The sequence below is a fragment of the Trichogramma pretiosum genome, unplaced genomic scaffold (genome assembly GCF_000599845.2).
Source record: "Trichogramma pretiosum strain Unisexual culture from Peru unplaced genomic scaffold, Tpre_2.0 scaffold7, whole genome shotgun sequence".
NCBI lineage: Eukaryota > Metazoa > Arthropoda > Insecta > Hymenoptera > Trichogrammatidae > Trichogramma > Trichogramma pretiosum.
Window position 1 is genome coordinate 298,730 of NW_019641639.1, and position 25,088 is coordinate 323,817.

The following is a 25,088-nucleotide window of genomic DNA, read 5'->3' on the forward strand; positions in this document are numbered from 1 at the left end:
GCCACGTGAAAATGTGTTAATCCATCTTCGTCAATGTAATTTACGTCAAGTTTGTTGTAAATTTTAAAGAGATCAGAGATTGTGGTGAGATTGGCACCCTGCTTAGCCGCACGATGGACTGGCGTGGTGCGACGCAACAGAGGCTTTCCGTCTTTATCCATTTCGGGCGCGTCTTTGAAGCCGCTGCGAGCCACAAAATCTATGAATCGTTCCCCTGGTGTCTCGCTGGCGTCTTCATCTGCGCCTGTGACGCATTCCATCAAAAGCCAATAAATAACTTTTTTCCGAAAGAAGTCTAGAAGATTTGGAAGTTGGCCTTTCCAATTTTTGATGACGGCAACGAGTTGATGAAGAAATTCACGTCTATCCTCTTGAATCTCCCACGCGACATTTTTCGACAAGTACCCGTACATTTCTAAATATTTTCTATTATTATAGCTTACACTGGATTTGTTGTAGGACATGTTTATACGCACTCACGAACACCAAAAAAAAACACTAAAAATTACAAATTTCAATTTTTTTTCGCTAATTTAAAAGCACGTGTCGATGAGACCTATTTTAGGTTGTGTATTCTTTAGGCGACTTGAACGACTCAACATGTAGAGTTAAACTGCTTAGATGCTATTAGATATTGAAGCTTGATGCCTTTCCAAGATAAAAGAGAAAGTTAGGCAGGAAGTCGGAGCGTTCACATTTCGGAATGATGAATATTAGGAATTATGAATATTCGGAATGTGTTCCGCTTTCAATATTCCGATTTTCAAACATTTCGAATATGACACATTCCGAATATTCATAATTCCTAATATTTATCATTCTGAAATGTGAACATGGCTCTTAAATTACATACCCATTAGCCCGGGCGCTAGCTATGGGTCGAGTATGCATTTTTAGATCCATAAGGTAACCATCGCTTTTTATAGGTTTTTTGGTGTGATGAATCGATTTAGCTTGGTTGCCAAGCGTTAAAATTGGTGTTTTAAAAGTTATTAACAAATTTATTGTTTATAACTTAAAAAATTTGTTTAAAAAAATCTGAAAAAATTCACACTTATTCTTTGACTAATTCTAAGACTATTTTGTTCGTTGCATTTTTTCGTTTTAGACGTTTCTTACCGAGTTAGAAAATCGCAAAGTTATTTTTTTACGCACAAATTTGTTCAGAAACCAATCATATTTTTAATCTTTGCGATTTTCTAACTCGGTAAGAAACGTCTAAAACGAAAAAATGCAAGGAACAAAATATTCTTAAAATTAGTCAAAGAATAAGTGTACATTTTTTCTGATTTTTTTAAACAGATTTTTTAAGTTATAAACAATAAATTTGTTGATAACTTTTAAAATACCAATTTTAACGCTTGGTAACCAAGCTAAATTGATTCAGCACACCAAAAAACCTATAAAAAGCTTTGGTTACCTGAAAATGCATTCTCGACCCATAGCTGGCGCCCGGACAATAAAGAAGCAAGTTCAGTGGATGGAAAAGTGTTGGGTGCACTTGCTGCACCGCACGAATTTTGATCTACGGTCGAGAAAGTCGCGGCTATTCGGTTGCGATCACTAACTTGCCAGCCAACGATCTCGCACGCGCGTGCGGTGTTGCAGGATTTGAAAGCAGCTCCAGCTCGTAAATAGCTATATACTCATTTATACAATACCCACTGTAATTGGTAGCTCCGAATAAATACTCTTTGCTCGTGATAGCTTGGCTTTGTTTCTTCTTTGGGGCACGGCTCGTTTGTAGATTAACCAAATGACTCTTACAACTATGCAGTTACATAATACCACGCATTTTTATCCATCGCGTTGAACTCGTCAATTTATACGAGACAAATGTGTTTACTTTCAGTCAATCGAATCACAGAATAGAACGAGCATCATTATCTAGCATAAACTTGAATTTTTTTAAAGTCCTCGTAATCGTCCAAATATTATCAAAAAATAAGATTTCGATTTTGGGTTGTGCCAAACTTTACTCGTTGTATCTATGCATGATTTGCTACGGTTGTCCTTTAAATCTGTATCAGCAGTGAACACTTTAAAGCGGAATTTCGGTATTTTTTTCGTTTTCAATGTGGCCAGCGTATAATGAATAATATGTAGAACACAACGTCCTTGAATCCAATTCGCAAGATAAAGAACAAAGCAGACTTTCGGCTTTCATAGAACAAGACTCGGTACGAAAAGGCGCAAGAGCAGGTTTCGGAGAGCCAAGTGAGTTTAAGCCGTGGAATAAAATCGAAAGTCTCCGTTATATTCACACAGATTAATTTCGAGCACGCGCGCTTACACACATGAATCACTCGGAGGAATCACGCGCTCCGCATGCAACAATGAATTTTCAAAATCAAGGATAAAGTAAAAGTGATTTTCGCCGCTTATTTATACGGGCGCGTGCACTCGTTATACGGAGAACTCGCGGTAACTAGTTCGGCGAGATGGAGATTACATTAAGCTTATCGGCTCGGCGCTTAGCCGGCTTTATAAATTTTCGGCTGGTTCGACGATTCGATGACTGCCTATCTTTGAAGGCTCGTTGCGTCCGAGGAGCTCCAGGCGGTGCACTCGTGAATTTTCCATTTCTGCAAAAGAAGAAAAAAGCGTGGAGCTCTAGCCGATCGTTTCGCGTTGGTGCGCGCGAGAAGCCGAATCATCGCGGCAGGTGAAAGTCCGATCGCGCCGAGAAGCGCGCGGATGCACTCGAGACAGTCGTCTCGCTGCGATTCTTCCAGATCAAGACGATAACGCGGGCAATTATACGATTGCGAGTTAGAGAGAGAAGAGATTCGCGCAGTGCGAAAACGAGGAGAAAAAAAGACGGACGGCGCGTTAGCAGTATTATAAATCGTTGAGAAGCGTGGCGCCTGCTAGTTGACGCGTGGGAAGTAAAATAGTCGAGCTGACGAGAGACTCGACTGCGCGCGAAAGACGCTACACACAAGAGCGTATAATAAAGTACACGACCGTCGTCGTATTGGTTGCTTTTGTCGAGGCACAGTCGCTGTGCGCGCGCTAAAGTTGTTTTCGGCGCATAAGCGCGTATAATATCCGAGTCGTCGTCGCGAGTCGTCGTCGTCGCGGGCAAATCGGATGGCGGCAGAGCGACTCGTCGACGGCTAAACGCGCGCGTATAGTACACAAGTACAGCAGCACCGAGCAGCGATGGTATTTGTGCGAGTGCAGACTCGAAGACAGCATAGTAGTAAGCGGCAGCAGACAACGAGCATCGTGAGGCGCGACGCGGCGTAGAGGCGGCGGATCGGATCGTCGCGGAGGCGCCGCAGTTCGCGACAGACAAAATAATCGTGTCTGGCCGATCGCTCGTCGCCACTGCGCGCCACTCTACGCGTTATATTTTGTATACCACTACTACTCTGGCCTCAGCAGCAGGCGGCTGTACTGGCAGATACTTTGCAGCTCGGCCTGCAGCGGCGGCAGCGTAAGCAGCCGACTCGTATACACACGATGCTCGGCAACGTTTATATATATACGTGCAGAGAGAGAGAGAGAGAGAGAGACTCGTGCGTGTGCAAATACATCCTATATAAGTGTACGCGAGCGACTGCGGCATTGGCAGACCATCGCGTCACTCTTTAAATACTCGGCCGCATCTCGCCACGCGCGCGCCTTGTTTGTGTGTAAATGTGCTGCTGCTGCTGTTCTTTCTGCTGTTTCTGCTGCAGTCGCAGTCGCAGTCGCTCTCGTTATATATACGTGCTCTGCAATAATAAGTGTATACCGTGGCGTTTAGTTACTTTGTGTAGCGCATGCAGATTCGCGCCGCGCCAACGACGCGAGTCTCCGCGATCTATCCATACGATATAGCACAAGTTGCCAGTGTCTGTGTGTATGTGTGCAAGAGCTCGGAGCGAGCATTATATTATAGGTACGTACGGCGCGCTGCAAGCTCGCGCCGCTGCTGCAGTCTGCAATCGACGCCGCGCTGCGCTGCACACGGCGCGCGCGCGGACGACGCCTCCTCGACGAGCTAGCTCCGACCGACTGATTTTACACCTTGTGTTCCGACCCGCGCTCAGCTCTCGCATATACGTATACCTACCTACCTGCTGTCTGCGCTCGTGCCATGTAGAGGACTCGCCACCTTCTGTCGTCGTCCGTGTCAACGGCCCACCACGGCTGCTGCTGCTGTCGCTGCTCGAGCCGGCTTACGACGACACCTTGAGAGGTGAGGCCGTTTCTTTACCTTGGCGCATGCAACTCGTATTTACCTGACCGATTCGCGCACTTACCTGTATACTGTAGGTAATATGACCAGTCTTTTACTCGAACATCGACCGTATAAATTATAGAAAATATCCTAGTGCCACTGCGAGCTTGCAATTTTTTTATTTCACGCATTTCTCGCGATTCGACTGCTGGCTCATCGCGCGAAATTTTTCCTACATTTTTAACCGCGACTCAATTTCGAGCGCCGTTGGAGCAGTCCTTTCTCTGCTCGCTGAAATGGTTCGGCCCATATATACAGATATTTTCGCCCGTGCTGCTTTTATTGATTTTACCTACTTGTTGCAGCTTGCACGAAGCGCAGCTTGCAGCTACTTCATCTATAACAACACACAGTTTGTCGTTTTTTTTTTACAGGTCAAGTGGACTTCGTCGCTATGATCAAATTCCCGACCAACTCAAAGTCGACGGAATGATTGTTTTCAATCGGTCGATAGCGAAATTTGTAACGTCGAACAATAAATATAAACTGCCACGAAGAAAATCGTAGATATCGTTTAAGCGTCGATTTAGTCGACCGTTTTTTTCTCCAAAAATATGGTAATTTTATTTACGACTAATATACGCTATATTTTATAACATCTATTGAATGCTAGACATTTTTCAGGATGTTGAATTTAATAAACCGTAAGAAGAAATAAAATATTCAGCGTTGAGAAAAGTCAGAAAAATCATGGACGTAGTTATGGACTTTGATATAAACGAAGTCATACGAAAGGGAAAGCTTGATAAGCTAAAAAAATTTATAGCCCTCGTTGGATTATCCCATGCTAAAACGTGGCAGGGAGGATACACGCTGCTGTACTGGGCATTAGCCTACAATCAAACGACTATTGCCAAATGGCTCTTGGCTCAAGATTGCCAGGTGAATCCAGAAAATCAGAAATTTTCTCAAAGAACGGCTCTACATCTGGCCGTTGTGATAGGCAAAGCCGAAATAGTCAAGACGCTGTTGAAAAAAGGAGCCTCGGTGAGAGTCAGCAACGACCGCTTGGAGACTCCTCTGCACATAAGCTGCAAAAAGCAGAAACCCGAGGCTCTTTTGAGAAATGACATTTTAACGATAATAAGGCTGCTTCTGAAGCACGGAGCTCCCGTCAATGCCAAAGGAGGGCTGTGCGAAGAAACGCCGCTGCTCTTCGCGGTGAAAAATAAACAGCAGAGCGGCAAAATAGTCAAGCTGCTTCTTAGTAACGGAGCGAACGTGAACGATTGCGACATGTACAGAAAAACAGCTCTGCACATTGCGGTGGAAAATGGGGACAAAAAAATGATCAAACTGCTGCTGGATCACAAAGCCGAGGTCAATGTGAAAAACTGCAACGGAAGGACTCCGTTGCACTTGGCGGTTCGAGGAGGCAACAACGAAATCGCTCGGATGCTGCTTCTCAACGGAGCCGACGTCAACGACATAATTTGCGACCTCGACGAAAATCGTTGGACTCCGCTGCATCTCGCCGTTAAGAACAAGGACGAAAAAATGGTCAAAGTTTTATTGGAGTACAATGCCTACGTGAACGCCAAAGAGGACCATTACCGCACTCCGTTGCACATCGCCTCGATCAGCAAGTGTCAAGAAATAGCGAAGATACTTTTGAACGCCGGAGCCGATATAAGCGACGTCGACAAATTGGGTCAGACGCCGCTGCATCTGGCCATCAAGATCGACGACGAAAAAATGGTGGAATTTCTGCTGGCGCACGGGGCCAGTGTGTTCGCTCGTCGCAAGGACGGAAAAAACTGTCTGCACTTCGCCTCGGAGATCAGATCGGCCAACATCGCCAAGATCCTGCTGAAGCGCGGGGTCGACATGCACGACACCACTCACGACGGGCGCACGGTGCTTCACTTCGCTGCGAAAAAGGGGGCCAAGGAGCCGATCGAGCTGTTCCTGCAGCTGGGCATGGACGTGGACCTGAGGACGCGAGTGGACGGCTTCACGCCGCTCTACTACGCCGTGAAGAAGCGCCACGCGCAGGTGGCCGAGTACCTGCTCTATCACGGGGCGGACATCAACGCGCCCGTGAAGATCTACCAGACTCTGCTGCGGGTCGCCGTGTACGACATGAACAAGGACATGGTGGAGCTGCTGCTGAACTGGAACGCGGACATCAACGCCCAGGACCAGGACGACGAGCCGCCCCTCATCATCGCCACGGACAGTCCGCGTTACGAGGACATACCGGGCTCCGAGATAATGCACGTCATCACCGACTGCCTCATCATGAACCTGGCCAAGAACGTCGTACAGAACAATCCGGTGAGCGAGCAGAATCTCGATCTGATCAAGCACCATCGGCATCCGCGCATCAAGTACCTCTACGACAAGTACATGAGCGAGCTCATCAACATGAAGGAGAAGAAGCTTTACGAGAATATATCCTACTTCGATATCTTGACCAAGAGTACAAATGTTATGGTTTCGTACGCACGGAATGTTAATATCACCAGTGCCTTCGAATCTAGCGACTACGCCAATGCCTTTCCTTCCTACTCATCCATGATGTACAAAAATTACGAGAGAGGCAAGGTGAAGAAGCAGCTGCTCGACCTGGCCGGCTCGACGCTGCAGTTTCTCTTTAGACATTTTAATGATCCACAAGTGCCGCTCGAGCTGCCTTACGTAGTGAACAGACAAATACTAACGTACTTCAACTTGAAAGATTTGAGAATCTTATCTGCGGTCTGCCAGCCATCTCCATTAAAAAAATAAGCACTTGACTTTCACTACATAGGCACGAAGAAGCGCGTATATATAATACTTATAGCATTACCTGCGTTGATAATTTCCATTTATCATACACTTTGCTCGCGAAAGTATTGAATTATTACAAGTACATGTTAAATTAAATATATCATGCATCAACATCAAATCGTTGGCAAGAAAAACAAGCATTAATATACTTCGATGAAACATATGGCTTGAAAATTAACAAGTTTAATGTGTATATTGTGATACAATTAGGATTCTTTTTGCAATTTTATAAATATATTTAGGAACTTTATCAACTTTTAAACCGATTTTAGGCCTAAGGTATTTTTTTACATTAGTGTTTTCTAATCAAGTCCGTATTCGTAAGAATTAATAATTAATATATTATATACATCAGCGTATATTATTACGTTATAAATGTATTTACATGTTGGATATTGTTGTACGTTGTGTAAAAATTTAAGAAAGAAAAAAAAATTAGTCCATTGATTGGCGACTATCGCGAGTATTAGCGCGACTCTCTCTCTCTCTCCCAAAGATGTATGTGTCGGTACGTCAAAACGTACATGTAGCCTGAATGAACGTATATAATACATAAGATACAGAAAAAAAGGGCACGCGCAAGCACGACGAGTAAAGAGAGACGAACGAAGAATGCAGACGCGGATCCGAGACGCGCGCGTGAAATCAGATCTGTTTGTTATGTTGCTACTATTCTCCGCCACGAGAGAGAGTGACGTCCAGCTCCGCATCCTCGCGGTGACCTATCGTTAACCTCCGCCAAAGAGCTCTGCTGTATAATCTTTGCGGGTAATGTAGCTGATAACGCGCAAGTGTACGTGCACTTAGCGTTCGAGGAGCGATGCAGTCTCGGCTGCGTTGTAAATTTTCACCTGGAACACGTTGCTCCGCGAAATATACCCATTGTTACCGATACCGATTTTGTTCTCGTTTCGCGAACTTTGCCGCACGAGTCGCGCCCGGAAATTCGCTTACCCACTTTCCACTTTATTGTCTACATTTGTACTTATTTTACTTATGGAATTAATTGTTCTGTAATCTCGTACGAGCGTTGTTACTAACTTTTGTTCCGTCATGGGTATTTTTTCGTACGAGTTTGCGATAAATATATCTCGGGTTAGCGAAACATTCGAAAATGTTAGACTGACGGGCCCGCGACAGCGTTTTGGTCATTGGTAAATAATAAACCGGCCGAAAATCACTTTACCGATTATAGCTGCTGCAACCAAATCGTAGGTATGTCGTTATAAGAGATATAAAATGTGTTATTCATAAGTGTTACTTGCTAAACTGTTATAATTTATAAGTCTATATGGTATAGAAAATTGTAAATAAATAAATGAATAATAAATATATTGATGTTTTATAAAAAAAAAGACTGCTTATGTTTATTATCAAGTTTTTAAAGTAAAATGAATCACGTACTAAGGAATTTTCAGGTATCCATGGTTACGAGCGACGTATATACTACCAAAACACACCATATGAAATATAAGAATTATTAGAATTCGTTCATACGGTTAGACCATGTGTTTAAATTAATGACGATCGATTAATCCCGAAAAGAATGAGTACTTTCATACATAACATACAAATTAAAGATGGGGAGTACACTAAAACAATTTATACTATGGTAAAGTTTCACTTATAAAATTTAATATAATTTCTTTTTTGTGATTTCAAATCGAGTAAACATGTACTACTTGTTTAGATAAAAGAGCAACGATACGTGGAGACAATACACGTATTAACTGTGCTATTGGATTCTAATGCTAGTGTCAGTATGAGCTTTTGAATTTTAATCAACAGCGATGTCTTATTCCCTTAATAAATACAACTTTATTCTAATTATATAAAATCTTTTATTTTAGTCGAGACAGTGTTTGTCGCTTTTGGCTTATTGTTATTATTACACCCAAGATTTCTTATCATCAGCAAGTTGTTACGAAAAGTTGGTGCAAATATGTCCAGAAGAAGCTTTGTACAAATTGTATCACGCACAAGCTTTGCATCAGGCTTGTTTATATCAAGAGGCTTGGACAGTTTGCGCGAGTATTGCAAACAATAACATCGTCGAAAACAAAGTAAAAAAACTCCAAGCAGCCATTAAATATGGACAAGAAGATACTGTAGCTGCCAAAAGCTATGTTGACCAATGTCCTCTTGATGATGTTGATACAGAAATTAATTTCGGTTGCTTGTTGTATCAGGTGAGAAATATTACATTTCTAAAAATTCGTTTTGCAGTCTTATTAGCATTTTATGTTACAGGAAGGAGAGTATGAACAAGCATTGAGGAAGTTTTCTAATGCTTTACAAGTAGCTGGTTTTAGGCCACATTTGTCATATAATGTAGCTTTATGCTACTATAAATTGAAAGAATATGCAGCATCATTGAAACATATTGGTATGATGGAATAGTATTTTTATGCAAAGTAAATTCTCAAATTGTTTTATTTTTAGCTGATATAATTGAGCAAGGAATTAGAGAACATCCTGAGCTTAGCGTTGGAATGACGACTGAAGGTATAGAAGTTAGAAGTGTTGGTAATACTTGGACTTTACATGAAACAGCGCTGACAGAAGCTTTCAATTTAAAAGCTGCTATAGAATATCAGTTGAAGAATTGTATGTACTTTTCATATTACAGATTGAAATATATTTACTTTAAAACTCCAATTATCTTTTAGATGCAGCAGCCAAGGAAGCACTAACAGATATGCCACCACGTTCAGAAGAAGAATTAGATGCTGTAACTTTACACAACCAAGCTCTTATAAACATGGATTCTAAGCCAAACGAAGGGTTTGAAAAAATGCAATTTTTATTGCAAAAAAATCCATTTCCATCAGAAACATTTGCTAATATATTACTACTTTATTGCAAGTATCAATATTATGACTTGGCAGCTGATGTGCTGGCTGAAAATGTACATTTGACTTACAACTATCTGAGTCCAGTAAGTAACAATTTAAGTCTATGTTAAAAATTTATTCAAATTACTTTATACAATCTCAAGATCACAATATAAATGCATAAATTATACTATACACAAATTTATTACTAAGATAATTAACTTAATCAGAGTGTTTTGCTTTAGAATGCTTACATTTTTTAGACCTCTTTCTATTTTCATGGCTAGATACACTAGAGTCAGATGAATCACTATCACTTGTACTGTACTTACGTTTCCTCTTCTTTTTTTTTTGTTCTTTAGACTTTTTCTTTTTCTTTTTGCTTTTCTCACCATCATCGCTTTCATCACTGTCTGAATCATCATGTTTCTTGCTTTTCTTTCTCTTTTTTGATTTTTTAGATTTGTGTTTTTTTTCTTTAGTTTCTTTTTCTTTTCTCAATGGTTCTACTTCATGTTCTAACTCTGTGTTTGGAGGCAAACTTTTTTGTGTTTTTGGTACTACCTGCATTACCTCTTCTTCCTCTTCAGAAGGCAATAAATCATACGTCTTGCCACCAGGTTTGGTAAAACAATATTTAGCAATATGACCAGGAGTTTTACATTGTGAGCAAACAGTTTTATAAACAGCACCAAGTTCAATAGCTTTTCTTTCAGCTTTTGGATCATATCGTTTCTTTTTTTGCTCGTCTAATTGCAATTGTACTCCGTTTGGGTCCAAATCTTTGCCATTACCTTGATTAACTAATTTCATCGATAAGGCTATTTTCCCATCATCAGCTATCGATATAACTTTACACCAAATCTTGTCTCCTCTATTCAAGACTTCAGCAACATCATCAACATGAGATGAGCTTACCTAAAATTGAATGAAAAAATAATGTTAAAAACAACGTAATACTTTACTAGGATCTATTCTAACAATTTCTAAGGAAAGATCAAAAGACTAACCTGTGACTTATGCACCAAACCTTGTTGTTTACAACCCGGTATTCTGACGAACGCCCCATAATTTTGTACGGATGCAACTTCTCCAACGAATATTTGGTTTAATTCGCACGCCGTCATGGTTTCACTATTCTTTTTCACTTCATGCAAATTAATACTGTATTAATTATGTAAATACGATCACATTATCGTATTTGTTTATTTTACGAGCTTGTACACTCGGTATTTGTTTGTAGATCAGAAACCTACTCTGCAGCTGCAGCCGACGCTATGTCTTTAATTATTATAGGTTATATTTTGATTCGTAAAGATTCGCGAGTTCCGCAAGTTGTCACTTTACTTGTAGGGGGTGTGTATACGGCCCTGTGCGTCCAAACTTAGACGGAGAGAAAAGTTACTGAACGGATTTATTTTTTTTAAATTAAAATGAACTTGTTTTTAGTGATGGAAAACATTTTCAAAACTTTAAGAAAATAAATCAAACGATCAAATTATTTTTTCGTTAGTAATAGTTTGACTACTTATCTTGTATCCCTTTTATTAAAAGTAAATAAATAAATAAACAATTAAGCATATGAAATAAAATTATATAAAATAAAAAAATGTATCACTGCGTTGAAAAGAGTGAAATGTGCAATACGAATGAAATGTTTCGCAGTACCTGTACGATTTCCTGGACGCTCTGATAACTCAGCAGACGTCGCCCGACGAGGCCTACCGGAAATTCGACGATCTGGCCAACAAGCACACGGAGGTGCTGCGCAAGGCCACGAAGCAGGTGCAGGAGGCCCGACTGAATCACGACGAGAACGCCGTGAAGAAGGCCGTGAACGACTACGAGGACGCCCTGGAGCGCTACGTGCCGGTCCTCATGGCCCAGGCCAAGATATTCTGGGACCTGAGCAACTACACGCAGGTCGAGAAGATCTTCAAGAAGAGCGTGGAGTTCTGCAACGAGCACGAGATCTGGAAGCTCAACGTCGCCCACACGGTCTTCATGCAGGAGAACAAGTTCAAGGACGCGGTCGGCTTCTACGAGCCGATCGTCAAGAAAAAATACGACAATGTACGCGGATCCTACCTATCGTTTCTCCTTTCTCTCTCTACATTGATATATTCTATTCGCATACGTTTTTTTTCAAGATTTTGGACGTGAGCGCGATAGTTTTGGCTAATTTATGCGTCAGTTACATCATGACCAATCAAAACAGCGAGGCCGAGCAGCTGATGAAAAAAATCGAGAAAGAGGAGGAGACGGTCGCCTTCGAGGAGCAGGACAAGAAGCTGTTTCACCTGTGCATCGTGAATCTCGTCATCGGCACGCTCTACTGCGCCAAGGGCAATTACGAATTCGGAATATCGCGAGTGATGAAGAGCCTCGAGCCCTACAACAAGAAGCTCGGCACCGACACCTGGTACTACGCGAAACGCTGCTTCCTGTCGCTCTTCGAGCAGTTGGCCAAACAACTCGTCGTCCTGAAGGACAACACGCTGCAGGATTGTATACAATTTTTCGAGCACTGCGAAGGTACATTCCACACGGTGTTCTAATATGCTAATTAATTAAACTCGTTCAATCGATCTTTTCGAATTATTTTCATTCAGTTTACGGAAGAGACATACCGACGGTATTGGAGCCACTTTTTGATTTGCAAGAGATGCCACCGATGCCGAAAGCCAAAGAAACCGTTACTTACGAAGCGAGATATTTGAAAGCCTTATTTTTAAAATACCAAATGACTTGAAGATCAGCCGTTACGATGATTTTTTTCCACGTACACTTAAATCTATGTATATATATTATTTGAGAAAATAAAATACTGTGATGAGTTTTGAAACGATGCATGTGGACTTTATTACTCAGTGAGCTGCTTAAACAAACAATGCAATTGTGTAGGTGTCGTTAAAATTTCCGTCACAATGCGTACGTTTACATAATCATCGCATTATTCGATGTAAGTGCATGTCCTAAACTAAATATGATATAAGAGTAACAAATTGCAAAAAGAAAAAAAGAAGCGGATAATAAGAAGAACCGGAAATGCCGTCATTCACACGATGTTATCCCGATGAGCTGTAGGACGAGACCGAAGAGTATCCGGGGCGTGATTCGACGTAAGTGACTTTCTGCCCGTTTCCACTGGCGTAAGCCTGGGCATAATTGCCATTGTTGCCCACCGAGTCGTAGATGCTACCCGGTCCGGACTGAGTTTGATATCTCGATCCATAATCGTCACCTGTCAAGTTTCGAAACCAATTTAAAAAAAAAATTTTCTAAGGAAATAGGCACAATTATTTTTGTTATGCTCACCGTAATTGTTGAATCTACTGCGTTTGCAATTTGCCACCGAGCTGAAATTGCGGATAAAGCGATTATTATAATGGCAAAGATTTTATGACTCTTCGGAAAAGCCGAGAGAAACTTACACAAGTACCAGGAGAAGCGCGAAGAGGAATAACTTCATGTTGATGATTTTTCGAGCAAGTTGGCAAGGCAAACAAAACGTGTCTTTTCGCCTGTCGCACTGCTGTTTGACTGTGATATTTCACCGACCGGCTCGCAACTATATAACTTTTGCTCGGGATATAAGCGCCAACGTCCGAAAGAAATAAATGTAAATGATTATGATGCACCGCGAGAAAAAAAAAGAAGAAAACGAGCCGCGAGGCAGATGCTTTCGATAACAAACGAATGGATCGATTAATTCGCCGTGCAGGTATATTTCGCGCTTTTTCGCGAAGAGGTATTATTATTGAATTAACGTGTGACACATTTTATATTTACAGTGACTAATGTGTTTGACTTCCTGATAAGATCATTATTTTAGCTGTTGGGTGATATAACAATTAAGTTTCAAATATAATGCAAATACTGTGTTACTCCGAGAGAGTGATATAGTGCTGTTAATTCACCCTGAGTCATTTCTCATTCGTAGCCTTCTATTTTTGAAGTGCATCAAAATAAACGCTCTCGACAATAACAAATTTAATCTTTCTTTTTAATTGTCTATTAATGTAAAAGCTAGTTCAAAACAACTTTAAACGATTATTCACGCTTTGGAGACTTTTTTCTTCTATGCAAATATTGACATTCCATTTGTTTCATATAATTAGATATAGAATTTTTACACTTATTACGTGTATTTATAATATATTTAAAATAACGAAAAATTTATCGGAATCTCTAAAAAAATTTTTGGTAATCATTTACTTTATTAGCTATGATGATTTCTTAGATTCAAATGCACATGCAGTAACTGATAGTTAATTTTATATTTCTTTTTTGAAAATCCTTCGGGAAAAAAAGCATGCGCAGTTTATAAGTGTTTTGATTGAATGTAGGTGTAGAATAGCGCTCAAAGATATATTAATGAGTGGTTGGAAAAATTTAGAATTGGGAACTGAATGATTATGCAGTGTTTCTAAACTCTCAATTAATTTATTCTTAGAGTATAGTAGCGCCGCTGCAGGATCTTTCAAATTTCGGCCTCAAGATTACGGACGCGCGAAGCTCCCCGCAAAATGAATAGACATGACATTGCTCTAAAGTGAGAGGCGCTAGCGAAAAATGACACGGCCCTGAACCTATTCATATATTTTGATCTCCAGGCTCACAGTAGACGATGACATATTTTGTTTGATCACATTTACAGTGTATTCGCACTAGCAGTAACCCTAAAAATGGTCGTTGACTCGGAGCTTGAAGAAGCTAAAGCGGCTGTTTTACAGTTGATGAAAGAAAAGGAAAAAATTGAAAATGAGTTACAAGCTGCCAGAAACATCCTTGATACCGTAAGTAGTTATTCCCTATTAATCAAGAATTATTTACTACTGTCAATCTCTAAGAAACCAAAATCTCTTACAATGACTTGTCTATTTTGATTTAAATTTTACTAATTTATTTGTAAGTTAATCCATATCAAAAAATTTATTTGTAATTACTATGATGATTTCAGAATAATGTGGGAATGACAGACGAATTAGTGGATTCTGCTGGTTTTCCTAGGAATGACATTGATGTTTATCAAGTTAGGCATGCTCGTCACAAGATAATATGTAAGTCATTTTTGAAAAATTTATTAAAAATTGTATCATTTTATACTGGTTTTTATTTTTAATAAAAACTCTTCCCTTTTTTTTAATTTTTAAATTTACAGGTCTGCAAAATGACCACAAAGCAATAATGATAAAAATTGAACAAGGATTGCACAAAGTTCATCAGTTTGCTAATTCTGGTGAATCACAAGGAGCGACTGCTTCTACCTCTAGCCCTACAGAAGAAACATGTTTATTGGAGCCTTTTCTTAGAGTTGATTCAGTCTCTGCTGGTTCTCCAGCTGAATTAGCAGTAAGTAAAAATTTATAGTTCATTTTGAATAATCAAAGGAATATGCTATATTGGATTTTTAAACTAAACTTTAATATTTCATGTTCTACAGGGTATTCAAGTGGATGATTTCATATTAGAATTTGGATCAGTTTCTAATAGAAATTTCAAGTCCCTCAAAGATATTGGTAATTTAGTAGAAAGTAGCCGCTACAAAGAGGTACCAGTTAAGATAAAACGTGGCTCTAATACTTTTGCATTAACTTTAATTCCACGGCCTTGGAGTGGAAAAGGTTTGCTTGGATGTCATGTTGTGCCCTTGGAAGCAGTTGAAAGATAAAAGGAAGAAAATTAATTCTAAGTATTTAAGATAGTAATACTGTCTCTATAAGTCTTATTCGTTGAAATAAATAATTATTTTGAAAAAAATTAAATAAGTATCGTGTTGCTGCTGTAATCCTTGTATTCAATGATATTAACAATTTTTTTTCATAGTAATCCACCTAATTGTAATTCAATATTTATAATCCATAGGATTATAGAGTTATTATTTTTATGCTCCTAGCTATATAAGACGTCAAACTTGGTGTTCTTTCGTTAGTTGTTTTGAACATAAAATCAAAATGAAATTATTTTTGTTTGTGAGTAAAAGAAATTGTTATACTTTATTTGTGTTGTTAATAAGAATTGTATTAAAAATTCATTTTTGATTTTTGGATGTTTTAGTCCTTGTGTGCTTCTTTTGTAATTGCCTCTTGCACAGGGGCTGTTGTTGATTATTCCAATATTGCACCATGGCCTGTCAATTACAGAGTGGTACCAGTCCATGGAGTTGAAGAATGGTCTCAAGATTGGAATGACCAAAAAATAGTTGAAAACAACAAAATTGGCTGGGGTTGGGGAAATCAACAGAGACAAGATTCCAATGGACCCTACAATGCCTGGGATAACAATTCTCAGTGGGACCGTCGCAACAATAATCGCGTTGAGCAGCTTATCAGTGCAAATCAGCACATAACTGTGAATGGTCAACCATGGTCTTCCCATGTAAGTTGATTTTTAAGTACTAATAAATGAAAAATAAAAAATAAAGCTTTAATTGATGTAAATTCGATTTTTTATTTCTTTTTCAGAAAAGTTGGCCAAAACACGAAAAAATTACTCAAAATTAAACAAATTTGTTTTAAATAAATATTTATACATTTTTTGAAAATTTATGCAAGCTTGAAACATATAAATTTCTATATTAATCTATAAAAAATATTTGAACAATGTTATTGCTATGTAGAAGCCAAAATAAATATTAAATAATTTTAAAGAATGTTCAATAATATTTTTAACCCTTTCCAACATTTGAATGTTTATGGTCTGTCGCATAATCTTTTCAAATAAGTTGATATGGTGTTCGGGCTTGTTTATTCCGTGATTTCACAACATGTCAGCAGTCAAAGTAGCAGACGAAATTCATTCGAAACGCATGTGCTGAAATGATTATCGAAAGTAAGCCCGGCGTCTCGTATTGCAATTTGTGACATCATTTATTATGGCAAATTTGTACAAACGTTATTTGAGATTGTTGGACAAATGGCCAGTTGATCCCCTCAGAGATCCAAAAACGTATGTAGAAATTGCTATTTTAATTTTATTTCAAATTTTTATATTGAAACTTGCAGGTTAATTTTTATTCTTACGTGCTTTTCATCTTTGTTACTACATAAAATAATATTTTCTTTGATCCTGAAATATTATCTTTTAAAAATTAAATTGTAAACTTTGTGGCAGTTCAAAATTTTATTCTGTTTCAGTGAATTTGGTGCATATCTTCGAGAACAAGTAAAAATAGCATTTGCCAAAGGTGATAATTCAAAGATAGAGAATAAAGAAGAGTGCTTGAAAAACTTGGAAGCCTTAGAAAGATTAGCGAATAATCATTATCAGAAAAAATACCCAATAACACCTACGGATAAAACTGCTTCTGGACTAACTCTTGAACAGTGCCAGTTTGTTTTGAGTAAAGAGTATTTAGAATATGCTGCAAAAAGAAAACTAGGTTTTTTTCAACGATTAGGTGAATCAGTAAAAAATATTTATTTTCAGTATCAAACACCATCCCAAACTGAGAAAAAATAATTTTCTACATATTGTTTATTAAATTATTTATTCAAAATGAATAATTTTAAAGTAGCACGATTGTTAAATGCTTCATGCAGATTTTATTGTACAGAAATTCAAAAGGTAAAACCTCCTCACATACCAGTTATGGCAAATGAAACACTTAAATACTTGAAACCATCTCCAGGTGATACCATAATTGATATGACATTTGGTGCAGGAGGTCATACAAAAAAAATTTTAGAAGCAGTACCTGATGTAAAAATATTTGCACTTGACAGAGATATAACAGCCATAAAATATGCTGAAGAATTAGCAAGTCAATATCCTGGTCAAATCATACCACTACAAGGAAAATTCTCTGATTTACCTCAGTTATTAAAACCTCACAAAATAAAAAAAAATAGTATTGATGGTATGTTATTTGATTTTGGAGTTTCATCAATGCAATTTGATACACCTTCAAGAGGGTTTATGCTTTCCAAAGATGGACCTCTTGACATGAGGATGGATACATTATCAGATGAACCAACAGCTGCAGATGTACTTGAAAGAGCAGATGAAAGAGACTTGTATCATATATTAAAATATTATGGAGAAGAAAAAAGAGCTAGGAAAATTGCCAGAGCTATCGTGGAAGCAAGGTATAGTTTTAGAAGCTTAAAAACGACTCATGAATTAGCAAAATTCATAGATGCCTTATATCCAAGTGAAGGTTCTCATGATGCATTAGGTCGATTTCAGCATAGTGCAACAAAAACTTTTCAAGCTTTAAGAATTTTTGTAAATAATGAATTAAATGAAATAAATCATGGCATTGTCATTGCTGACAAATTGCTTAAGATTAATGGCAGATTGGTGACTATATCTTTTCACTCTTTGGAAGACACTATTGTGAAAAGACATCTTTCTGGTAATTTAACTGGCACCGTAGCTAATCAGTTACCTCTAAGATATAGCAATCATGGAATTGTTTTTGAAAGCAAAGAAGTTGTTGAAAATCTAACTCAGTCGCCTTGGCTAATGCTTCATAAACATGTTTTACTTCCCACTGATGAAGAAGTTTATGAAAACCCTAGATGTAGGTCTGCGAAAATGCGTGCTTTAGTGAAAATTAAATAATATTTTAACAAATGGCAAAGTGCTTGATGTAATCTTGTAGAAACATTGATCATTGTAAATAAATGATGAAACTATAATCAACAGAACATTATTCACATCTATAAATATTACCTTTCTCATGGCATTATTCTTTCGAATACAACTGTGTTGTAAACTTATTGCACTAAAATTGTAGACAATAAAAACATCATGTACATAATTCCATAGTAAATTTTGATTTTGAAACAGATTATTCAAAAATGGTAAAAAGTTGTACATTTGATATATTAAAACTATGCTTTATATAATAGTTAAATGGGCAGGATTGCAAAATATCGATTAGTAAGTAATTAAAAATACCATAGTTATTACAATAAATAATATTTATCTTGCAACGAAATTAAATACAAAATTATCATAAAAGTAGTAAAAGTTATGAGTTTTCTAAAATTTATCATTATATTACAACACATTTTATAATGGAAAAAGGATTGCCTTGTCAATATCAACATTTTTTCATAGTTTTTTTAAAAAAGACCTTCAATCTCGTCCGTTTCACTATTCCAGTCCATGTCATAAATGGCCGGTCTCGTAGGTAATCCAGGCATCATCATAATCTACGAGAGTGACAAAATAGCAGGATTAAAAATTTGATAAATGATCGGTCGATCAATGTAATCCAACGACAATTACGGTGACGATCGTTTGCTTACCTCTCCAACCATCGGTACGACGAATCCAGCGCCTACCGAGACGAAGATGTCGGTGATATTCAATTTAAAGCCAGTTGGCGCATTTTTCACGTTCGGATCGCCGGTCAACGAGTTGGAAGTCTTGGCCATGCACAGAGGTAATCGGTTGTAGCCGAGTCTGTTGTATTCCTCGATTTTCTGTTTGACCTTGTCGGCCAACTCCACCTCTCCAGCGCCGTACATCTCTCTAGCGATCTTGGTGATCTTGTCCTCGATACTGAGATCCAGTTCGTAAAGGAAGTGGAAGTCGCTCGGCTGAGCGGTAACGTTTATCACGGCGTCGGCCAGATCCAGTGCGCCTCTGCCACCGTCGGCCCAGTGAGTGCAGACGACGGCCGAGGTGGCTCCGTTGGCGATCGCGGCCTCCTTGACGAGTTCCAGTTCCGCCGGTGTATCGGTCCTGTCGAGCAAATTCAAAATCCAATTAGGAGCGTTAAGCCTCTGCGGCATCGCGAAAATCGTTACGGGATCACTTACGAGTGCGCATTTATGGCCACCACGACGGGCACGCCGAACTTGACGCCGTTGCTGATGTGCTTGATCAAGTTGGGCAGGCCGTTTCTGATGAGCTCGACGTTCTCCTCGACGTACTCCTTCTTCAAGGGCGATCCGGGCGTGACGGGCGGCCCACCGCCGTGCATCTTGAGGGCGCGAATCGTCGCGACGAGGACGACGGCGTCGGGTTTCAGGCCCGATGTGCGGCACTTGATGTCGAAGAATTTCTCCATGCCGATATCGGAGCCGAAACCCGCCTCGGTGACGACCACGCCCTTCGGCCCGACCAGTTTCAGGGCTATAGCGTCGGCGAGCACCGAGGAGCAGCCGTGAGCTATATTGGCGAATGGACCGGCGTGAACCAGCACCGGGGTGCCCTCGAGACTCTGCATGAGGGTCGGCTCGATGGCGTCCTTCATCAAGATCGACATGGCTCCGGTCATGCCCTGTGTTCATAAAAAAAAAACAACAACGTTATCATCAACCTGGCTAACGATTTTGAACGTTAACAATTGAACAAACTTACGAAATCGTCAGCTGTGAGTGGTTCTCCACTTTTGCTGAAGGCAACGACCATGTTGCCGAGACGCCGCTTCATGTCCTCGACATCGGTAGCGAGGGCGAGAATGGCCATGACCTCCGATCCAACGGAAATCTTGAAGGACGATTCTCGCGTCAGGCCCTTTTCCGTCGAGCTCTGGCCGATCGTTATTTTGCGCAGGTAACGATCATTGATGTCGACGACTGCCAAGTAAAAGCGACCAATATTTAAAAATATCTAACATTTGTAACTGGAACATTTCAAGTCAAGCGAAGAACCATACCTCTGGTGAATGGAATGTTTTTGGGATCGATGTCGAGTCTGGCGAATCTTCTCTGCTCCTCGGGACTCAAGCTGTTGGGATCGGTTTTGTCGATGCCCAGTTTGGCCAAGCGTCTGAGCTGGATTTTGGAGAATTTGCGTACTCCTTTGACGGTGGGCACGAGTCTGTCGAAGAGAGCCTTGTCCGATTGGGTCTCTTCGTGGAAGTATCTCGCGTCGATTTGGGCAGCCATCAGATTGTTGGCCGCGGTTACCGCGTGTATGTCGCCCGTCAAGTGAAGATTGAATTCTTCCATGGGAATAACCTGCGACGAGGAGATAATGGGTTTAGATCGATAAAAGACCGAAATTTCATAATAAGTATATCCTTATAGCGTACCTGCGCGTAGCCACCACCGGCGGCGCCTCCTTTGACGCCGAATGTCGGTCCTTGGCTGGGCTGCCTCAGCGTACCGATGGAATTGGTGCGTCTGTGTCCGGTCAGGGCTTGAATGAGCCCGAGGGTGGTCGTGCTCTTGCCCTCGCCGAGGGGCGTCGGCGTGATCCCGGCCACGACGACGTACTTGCCGTTCTGCTGGTTTGCCAGCCGCTTGAGCACGTTCAGATTGACCTTGGCCTTCTTGCTGCCGTACGGGCTGAACTCGTTCTGCAGCAGGCCGATCTCCTCGGCCAGCAGAGTGATGGGCTTGGGCTCGTGGGCGCGCGATATCGCGATGTCGCTCGGCACCGGCCTCTCGATCTTCAGATTCAGCAGGCGCATGCCGCTCCACTCGGTGGACATGAGGCGCTCCGCCTGCCGCTGGGCCGACAGCACCGTGTTCTTCATCAGCATGGCGACGGTCATCGGTCCGACGCCACCGGGCACCGGTGTGATGTACGAGGCTACCTGGAACGCCTCGTCGTAGGCCACGTCACCGACTAGACGCTGGCCCGATTTTTTCGTCGGATCTGTTCGACAAAATTATCGTTATTCTTATGGATTAGGCTCAATAAAATCACTCAAATTATTAAATCATTACTTCAATTTTACAAGCTTTTTAAAACTTCAGCTTTCAATTTACTCTATATTTATTCTCACATTAAATATTTAATCAATATAACGAGCTGCATTGATTAGAAACAATGTTCTCAATACGATGAATTTAATAAAACCTCTGAACTAAATTTCCAAAAATATGTCAAATATATGTGTTTTCGAAAACAAACCTGTTCACTATCTAGGACACGTGGGTAAAAAAGAAAAACTAGCGTCGGATGCGCGCTAGATACATCGGCGGCGCATTTTACACGCGAGCGAGATAAGGACGGAGATTCACGCGCACAAACATGAACGATGAGCCGGGCCGATATTATAGAAATGCTAATATTGAAATGAGAGGAGCAGCGCAAGCATGTCAAGTGTTATTTCCATTTGTAGCCCGAGATTGTACCACACACGACTTATTTCGTAACGAAAATACTCGGTTTATCTCTTTATTTGCGGAATTCACGGATCGTCTGATTTTTAAGAGAACTCAACAATTTCGCTTTATAACATTTATTTGCACCGTTATGAACGGCACCGGAGATTCTTTATTTCTTTTTAAAAGTCAAAAATTGAAAAAAATGAAAAAAGTCAATCCGAGAGTAGGCTCACCTGGGATAGCATTGATACCGCAATCGATCACGACCGCGCCGGGTTTAATCCACGATCCCTTGACCAGCTCTGGTTGTCCGATTCCGACGACCAAAATATCAGCTGTTGCTACCTATTTTTTCATCGATAGCAATAGTTATTTTATAATAAAAAGCTGACTCGAACAAAAAATGTTTTTTTTTGTTGAAAATATTACTCACAACTTTAGGTAAATCTTTGGTCCTGGAATGGCAGACTGTCACTGTAGCGTTATGCCACTTGAGCAGTTCAGCAACAGGTGTTCCGACAATTTTACTTCTGCCCAGTACAACAGCCGTAGCTCCTTGGATAGTCACACCAGATCTGTTGTAAAATAAATCATTTTAAGAATACTCGAGCAATCGTTGAGACTGCTTTCTTTCTCTAATCGAATCATATTTACTGTTTAATCAGCTCCATGCAGCCGTTTGGGGTGCACGGCAAAAAGCCGGTCATGTCGCCAATAGCAACTCGTCCCTCGTTGATAGTGTTTAATCTGCGGTCGAAGAAAACAAAATTTATTCTCTTTTCACTTGTCATTAAAAAGTTTTGAAACTAATGTCAGCAACGCACCCGTCGACATCTTTAGCCGGCGAAACAAAGTCAGTGACGAGGTGCGAATCGATTTTGTTGACGCTGTCCAGGGGCATTTGCACGATGATACCGTGGGTGTTCGGATCATTGTTGAGCTTGTCCAGGGCGCTGAGCAGCTCGTGCTCGGTCGTCGTGTTGGGCAGCTTGACGTGCGTAGCCTTGATGCCGATCTCGGTGGCAGCCTTGATCTTCATGCGAATGTAGACATTGGAATCCTCCCGACCACCGACCTGGACGATTGCCAGGCCCGGCAGGTAAGATGGAAAATCTTTTTGGACTCTTTGGACATCTTTCGCCAGCGATTCTCGGATCGATCTGTAATAGTGCTTTGTAATGTAATTGTTGTCTGATAGTATTCAACAAAAAATCGGTATTTGTGAAAAAGAAAATTCAGTTGCATATTCGATGTTTATTTTTCGCAAATTTTCACGTCAAGTTATTTTTCGCTTAAATGAAACCAACAAACGATATCACGAAAACCAGCTCCGATAAGATTTTGTTTACCAGCCTAATTTTAAATCTCTGCGATTATCGTTTCACGTTGTACGAGATTTTAAAAATATTGCTAGTAGCGTGTTTATATCGCGCAGAAGATTAAAAATTTTATGTATATCAGAATCATATGGTAAACGTTAAAATAACAACTTGATAAAAAAAACGAGTATAAGAAGGTTCAAAATACTCGTTCCATGAATATATTGGAATAATATAAAAATGGATGGCAACAATTGTGAGCCTTGGAGTAAATAATTTGTTCACGGCTTTGCGTTAATCATACGGTAAACCGATCGAGCAACATGGTATACTTTTTGTAATTGATACTTTTACATATATTTTTCTCATTACGTATATCGAAATATCTTACGCAACGAGACATTTTGCAGGCATAGCAGAATCACGCAGATGCATTTAATATACAAACATCGGCATTTCTTAAGTTATTATAATAATGAATAATGTGAACATTACTAACTTGGCAACCTGCGTGCCTGACAGCACTTGACAAGTCGACGTCGCGTCGGCCACCATGCTTCTGCTGAAAAATCTGTAAACAAAGCCAAAACAGAAACCAATGACCGGCTGCTTTATACAATTTTTCCTGGGCCAAAAGCCACGTGTCCGTACAGGCACGAGATTTTTCGGTTATATATCTCACTGGGACAAGTTTTTGCGCCGTTGCTACTTACTGCTTCTTGCACTATTGCTTGCAGGGCACGATGTGTGTGTTTGTGTTATTTTGTGTGTGTGCACGCGCGCGACGCAACTAGTACAGTACACAGTGGCGAGGAGAGAAAATGTGTATTATCGCCTCGCTCGTTACGTGTATATGTCGTGCGTGTATGAGCGAGAGCCGTGTGTGGAATATACCATCGAGCCGCGCAATGTAAAAGTTGCTCCGAACGCTCGGCTAATTTCCCCTACTCGATGCCCCGTCACACGTGTGCCTATGTGCTGCTAAACGTATATACGAGAGAGATAATCGTACATCTTTGCCTGCGAAACCTCGTGTTACTGCTCTCAGTGGTGCTCAGTCAAAATATATTAAATCTCTGCGTGTAATGTATCTGCCGAAGGTGAATGCCTTGTCTCCCATCTTTTTTTATAGAAATAGTGCGGTAAGCATATGTCTCGAGTTCTCGAGTGTTTTCAATAGTGTCACTTCTTACGTAGAAGCAGAATTTTTATTTTATCGGAGTCACTCGGAGTCTGTGAATTTAATTCTCTTCGCGAGTCAAAAAATGTAGATGAACTTGTACAACTCGAGATACGAATAATTATAACAACATGTTATTTTAAAGTTGATTAAATGTAAGAGAAAATTAAAGGGAAACCAAGGAAATTTTTACAATAAAAATTTTCTTCCACAATACCAGGGTATTGGTGGTTAATCTTTTTACAATTAAACTAGTTTTTTATAGTATTTGAGGATGAAGGTTAAAAAAGGTTCACTATAATGATGAGTGATAAATTTTAATAAATCATCAACTCTAATTAGTTGAATTAGCCGAACAATTACAATATGTTTATCCCGGCCCGATAAGGCGGGGTTTATTGAAATAATTAACATTTATTCAATAACCGAAAAGTTGTCATATAAAAGCTTACTTGAAGAATCCAAGTACTTTAGTCATACGAACGAGCACCGCGAAGATTCGCGCCAAGACTAATTGTTCTCTGTACTATAAGCATGAGCTGTTGACTGCTTCTGCTTTGCTGCAGTTCGATCTTCAAATGCACTCTCTAGGCAATCCGGCATAACGATTTTTACTGCATCAAATGCGATAATAACCTATGAGTGTATTTTTATCGAACAAAACGTATTTTCTTGAACTTTGACCTCTGCATCCGTATCGTTTTGCACAGATACTCGAAGTAATAATTTTTA

General features: G+C 40.1%; 8 protein-coding genes across 11 annotated transcripts; 6 read left to right on the forward strand and 2 right to left on the reverse strand.

Annotated features, from left to right (window-relative positions):
• The first annotated feature begins 3,526 nt into the window (after nucleotides 1–3,526).
• LOC106656048 (putative ankyrin repeat protein RF_0381) lies at nucleotides 3,527–8,259 on the forward strand. 2 transcript variants are annotated; one of them, XM_014376683.2, is made up of 3 exons: nucleotides 3,527–4,189; nucleotides 4,585–4,788; nucleotides 4,856–8,259. In XM_014376683.2, the coding sequence occupies exon 3, from the start codon at nucleotides 4,922–4,924 to the stop codon at nucleotides 6,959–6,961; it is 2,040 nt and encodes a 679-aa protein (XP_014232169.1). In that variant the 5' UTR covers nucleotides 3,527–4,189; nucleotides 4,585–4,788; nucleotides 4,856–4,921; the 3' UTR covers nucleotides 6,962–8,259. The 2 variants fall into 2 exon arrangements, with proteins under 2 accessions (XP_014232169.1, XP_014232168.1); XM_014376682.2 differs by having other exon boundaries at nucleotides 4,606–4,788.
• A 235-nt stretch (nucleotides 8,260–8,494) lies between these two features.
• Nucleotides 8,495–12,610, forward strand: LOC106655952 (tetratricopeptide repeat protein 30A). Its single transcript, XM_014376562.2, has 9 exons — nucleotides 8,495–8,615; nucleotides 8,694–8,759; nucleotides 8,854–9,192; nucleotides 9,254–9,389; nucleotides 9,446–9,610; nucleotides 9,673–9,941; nucleotides 11,503–11,910; nucleotides 11,988–12,372; nucleotides 12,450–12,610. The coding sequence occupies exons 1-9, from the start codon at nucleotides 8,550–8,552 to the stop codon at nucleotides 12,587–12,589; spliced, it is 1,974 nt and encodes a 657-aa protein (XP_014232048.1). The 5' UTR covers nucleotides 8,495–8,549; the 3' UTR covers nucleotides 12,590–12,610.
• Nucleotides 9,959–11,240, reverse strand: LOC106656065 (nucleolar protein of 40 kDa-like). Its single transcript, XM_014376708.2, has 2 exons — nucleotides 10,848–11,240; nucleotides 9,959–10,755 (listed from the first exon to the last, which is right to left on the reverse strand). Exons 1-2 carry the CDS (start codon nucleotides 10,962–10,964, stop codon nucleotides 10,060–10,062), a joined length of 813 nt encoding a protein of 270 aa, XP_014232194.1. The 5' UTR covers nucleotides 10,965–11,240; the 3' UTR covers nucleotides 9,959–10,059.
• Nucleotides 12,611–14,406: 1,796 nt separating the features above from the next.
• On the forward strand, nucleotides 14,407–15,605 carry LOC106656155 (26S proteasome non-ATPase regulatory subunit 9). The gene is made up of 4 exons (XM_014376848.2): nucleotides 14,407–14,636; nucleotides 14,801–14,900; nucleotides 15,002–15,192; nucleotides 15,284–15,605. The coding sequence occupies exons 1-4, from the start codon at nucleotides 14,526–14,528 to the stop codon at nucleotides 15,509–15,511; spliced, it is 630 nt and encodes a 209-aa protein (XP_014232334.1). The 5' UTR covers nucleotides 14,407–14,525; the 3' UTR covers nucleotides 15,512–15,605.
• Nucleotides 15,606–15,723: 118 nt separating this feature from the next.
• On the forward strand, nucleotides 15,724–16,489 carry LOC106656170 (bifunctional endo-1,4-beta-xylanase XylA-like). The gene is made up of 3 exons (XM_014376866.2): nucleotides 15,724–15,812; nucleotides 15,898–16,218; nucleotides 16,305–16,489. The coding sequence occupies exons 1-3, from the start codon at nucleotides 15,795–15,797 to the stop codon at nucleotides 16,341–16,343; spliced, it is 378 nt and encodes a 125-aa protein (XP_014232352.1). The 5' UTR covers nucleotides 15,724–15,794; the 3' UTR covers nucleotides 16,344–16,489.
• A 73-nt stretch (nucleotides 16,490–16,562) lies between these two features.
• Nucleotides 16,563–17,301, forward strand: LOC106655953 (ubiquinol-cytochrome-c reductase complex assembly factor 2-like). The gene is made up of 2 exons (XM_014376563.2): nucleotides 16,563–16,788; nucleotides 16,977–17,301. Exons 1-2 carry the CDS (start codon nucleotides 16,715–16,717, stop codon nucleotides 17,299–17,301), a joined length of 399 nt encoding a protein of 132 aa, XP_014232049.1. The 5' UTR covers nucleotides 16,563–16,714.
• LOC106656135 (probable methyltransferase-like protein 15 homolog) lies at nucleotides 17,280–18,493 on the forward strand. Its single transcript, XM_014376823.1, has one exon. It carries the CDS (start codon nucleotides 17,338–17,340, stop codon nucleotides 18,403–18,405), a length of 1,068 nt encoding a protein of 355 aa, XP_014232309.1. The 5' UTR covers nucleotides 17,280–17,337; the 3' UTR covers nucleotides 18,406–18,493.
• Nucleotides 18,494–18,714: 221 nt separating this feature from the next.
• Nucleotides 18,715–24,876, reverse strand: LOC106656190 (C-1-tetrahydrofolate synthase, cytoplasmic). 3 transcript variants are annotated; one of them, XM_014376904.2, is made up of 12 exons: nucleotides 24,809–24,876; nucleotides 23,676–23,747; nucleotides 22,682–23,017; nucleotides 22,512–22,604; nucleotides 22,291–22,432; nucleotides 22,091–22,202; nucleotides 20,834–21,402; nucleotides 20,456–20,759; nucleotides 20,158–20,375; nucleotides 19,614–20,077; nucleotides 19,098–19,536; nucleotides 18,715–19,001 (listed from the first exon to the last, which is right to left on the reverse strand). In XM_014376904.2, the coding sequence occupies exons 1-12, from the start codon at nucleotides 24,832–24,834 to the stop codon at nucleotides 18,912–18,914; spliced, it is 2,865 nt and encodes a 954-aa protein (XP_014232390.1). In that variant the 5' UTR covers nucleotides 24,835–24,876; the 3' UTR covers nucleotides 18,715–18,911. The 3 variants fall into 3 exon arrangements, with proteins under 3 accessions (XP_014232390.1, XP_014232391.1, XP_014232392.1); XM_014376905.2 differs by lacking the exon at nucleotides 24,809–24,876 and adding an exon at nucleotides 23,890–24,060 and having other exon boundaries at nucleotides 18,912–19,001; XM_014376906.2 differs by lacking the exon at nucleotides 24,809–24,876 and adding an exon at nucleotides 23,828–24,060 and having other exon boundaries at nucleotides 18,912–19,001.
• Between the last annotated feature and the right edge of the window lie 212 nt (nucleotides 24,877–25,088).

Excerpts from the sequence above, each read along its gene's own strand:
- LOC106656065 (XM_014376708.2), bottom strand. The coding sequence starts at position 10,964 with ATGACGGCGTGCGAATTAAACCAAATATTCGTTGGAGAAGTTGCATCC. Across the intron at positions 10,756-10,847 it reads GTTTGGTGCATAAGTCACAG|GTAAGCTCATCTCATGTTGA; the intron begins GTTAGTCTTTTG and ends ATTCAATTTTAG.
- LOC106656048 (XM_014376683.2), top strand. The coding sequence starts at position 4,922 with ATGGACGTAGTTATGGACTTTGATATAAACGAAGTCATACGAAAGGGA.
- LOC106655953 (XM_014376563.2), top strand. The coding sequence starts at position 16,715 with ATGGCAAATTTGTACAAACGTTATTTGAGATTGTTGGACAAATGGCCA. Across the intron at positions 16,789-16,976 it reads CCCCTCAGAGATCCAAAAAC|TGAATTTGGTGCATATCTTC; the intron begins GTATGTAGAAAT and ends ATTCTGTTTCAG.
- LOC106656155 (XM_014376848.2), top strand. The coding sequence starts at position 14,526 with ATGGTCGTTGACTCGGAGCTTGAAGAAGCTAAAGCGGCTGTTTTACAG. Across the intron at positions 14,901-15,001 it reads TGCTCGTCACAAGATAATAT|GTCTGCAAAATGACCACAAA; the intron begins GTAAGTCATTTT and ends TTAAATTTACAG. Across the intron at positions 15,193-15,283 it reads GTTCTCCAGCTGAATTAGCA|GGTATTCAAGTGGATGATTT; the intron begins GTAAGTAAAAAT and ends CATGTTCTACAG.
- LOC106656190 (XM_014376904.2), bottom strand. The coding sequence starts at position 24,834 with ATGACTAAAGTACTTGGATTCTTCAA. Across the intron at positions 23,018-23,675 it reads TCAGGCACGCAGGTTGCCAA|ATCGATCCGAGAATCGCTGG; the intron begins GTTAGTAATGTT and ends GCACTATTACAG. Across the intron at positions 21,403-22,090 it reads CGGTATCAATGCTATCCCAG|ATCCGACGAAAAAATCGGGC; the intron begins GTGAGCCTACTC and ends TTTGTCGAACAG.
- LOC106656135 (XM_014376823.1), top strand. The coding sequence starts at position 17,338 with ATGAATAATTTTAAAGTAGCACGATTGTTAAATGCTTCATGCAGATTT.
- LOC106655952 (XM_014376562.2), top strand. The coding sequence starts at position 8,550 with ATGAGTACTTTCATACATAACATACAAATTAAAGATGGGGAGTACACT. Across the intron at positions 8,616-8,693 it reads CTAAAACAATTTATACTATG|ATAAAAGAGCAACGATACGT; the intron begins GTAAAGTTTCAC and ends CTACTTGTTTAG. Across the intron at positions 9,611-9,672 it reads AGAATATCAGTTGAAGAATT|ATGCAGCAGCCAAGGAAGCA; the intron begins GTATGTACTTTT and ends ATTATCTTTTAG.
- LOC106656170 (XM_014376866.2), top strand. Across the intron at positions 16,219-16,304 it reads GTCAACCATGGTCTTCCCAT|AAAAGTTGGCCAAAACACGA; the intron begins GTAAGTTGATTT and ends TTTCTTTTTCAG.